This window comes from Rhea americana, unplaced genomic scaffold, assembly GCF_003343005.1.
Source record: "Rhea americana isolate MKP2758 unplaced genomic scaffold, rheAme1 scaffold_388, whole genome shotgun sequence".
NCBI lineage: Eukaryota > Metazoa > Chordata > Aves > Rheiformes > Rheidae > Rhea > Rhea americana.
Genome location: NW_028186521.1, coordinates 11,038 through 12,609, shown reverse-complemented (window position 1 = coordinate 12,609; position 1,572 = coordinate 11,038). Strand labels below are relative to the sequence as shown.

At 70.5% G+C, this 1,572-nt stretch overlaps 1 protein-coding gene across 1 annotated transcript in view; it reads right to left on the bottom strand.

Annotated features, from left to right (window-relative positions):
• LOC146591092 (C-Jun-amino-terminal kinase-interacting protein 2-like) overlaps positions 1–1,572 on the bottom strand; it is a 17,018-nt gene that overhangs the window by 4,437 nt on the left and 11,009 nt on the right. The window contains exons 4-5 of the mRNA XM_085313474.1: positions 382–490; positions 8–297 (exon numbers count right to left, since the gene is read on the bottom strand). Of these exons, the coding sequence (XP_085169600.1) occupies positions 8–297; positions 382–490 (399 nt within the window). The remainder of the gene's footprint in view (positions 1–7; positions 298–381; positions 491–1,572) is intronic.

Sequence of the window (1,572 nt, the reverse complement as noted above, 5' to 3'; positions counted from 1 at the left end):
CGGGGCTCCGGGGCACCGAGCCGGTGGGGGAGCGAGGCGGCGTGGGGGGCGGCTGGCGGTGGCGCGGCGGGGACGGCGGCGGTCTCGGCGAGGTGGAGATGATGTTCATGTTGTAATCCTCCCCGGCGCTCCCGGGCGGCGGGTTGCCGCTGTTGCCTTCCACGTCGAAGCGGGAGGGTGGCTGTGGGGCCGRGGCCGGGGCCGRGGCYGGGGCGGCCTCCCCCGGGCTCGGCCCCGGGGCCCTCCGGCTCTCCAGGCAGGGTCCGTCCTGGATGCAGGGGTGCGGAGACACGTGCCCTGTGGAGGAAGAGCGGAGCGCCGTCAGCCCCGTCAGCCGTYCCCTCCCGGCGCAGCGAGGCCCCCGTCCCGCCTGGCGCTCACCGGTGTGCGAGGAAGAGGAGGAGGAGGAGGAATGGAGAAGGGCATCCTGCCACGTGGTCCGATGCACGGGAGCGGGAGGCGGGTAGCTGCCGTTGTTGTTCAGGGAGTCCTGGAGAAGGGAAGAGCCAGGAGCTGCAGGGATGCGCTTGGGAAGCAGCAGGGCAGGGGATGAGGACCGCACGGAGGCACCGGGACAACCGTGCACAGGCCCACGCGTCGCCAGCACGGCCAGCCTGGCCTGGGGCCACCTCACCATGGTGCTGCCTCACGTGGGACCAGCCACCACTGCAGCACCATCCTGTGTTCATGTCCTGGCCTGGGGCCACCTCACCGTGGTGCCACCTCACGTTGGACCAGCCACCACTGCAGCACCATCCTGTGTTCATGTCCTGGCCTGGTGCCACCTCACCGTGGTGCCACCTCACGTGGGACCAGCCACCACTGCAGCACCATCCTGTGTTCACGTCCCAGCCTGGTGCCACCTCACCGTGGTGCCACCTCACGTTGGACCAGCCAGCACTGCAGCACCATCCTGTGTTCACGTCCCAGCCTGGTGCCACCCTGACGTGGTGCCACCTCATGTGGGGCCAGTCACTGCCATGGCACCATCTTGTGTTCACATCTCAGCCTGAGACAACCTAGCCATGGTGCCATCCTGTGTGGGACCAGCCAGCACCGCAGCACCATCTGGTGTTCACATCCCAACTGGGGCCACCCCAACACGGTGCCACCTCGCATGGCACCAGCCACCACCATGGCACCTTCCTGTGTTCATGTCCCGGCCTGGGGCCACCACGCGGCTCAGCCGCGGGGCTCCCTGACAGCTTGGCAGCGCCTGGGCCGCGTGCCCAGGGGTTTATCTGGATTACAGCTGAGACGTCCCCAGCTCCCCGGCCGTCAGCCGGCAGACACGGAGCGACAGGGCCATGGGGGGAAGGTCAGGACGGGTCTGGCATCACCGCGGCACAGTGCATCCTGCACCCGCGCCCGGCCTGGCAGGGGCCACGGCTGCCACCGCCCCATCCAGCCCAGCAGATTAGTCCCGCGAGCGGCCGGGCGCGAAGCGGCAGCCGGCGATAATCCCGCGGGCCGGCGGGGATTAGCGCGGGGGGCTGGTGCGACGTGCGCCGGGGCACGGAGCGCCCGGCCGGGCGGCGCTGGGGAGGGGACGGGGACGGCAGCGAGCGAAGG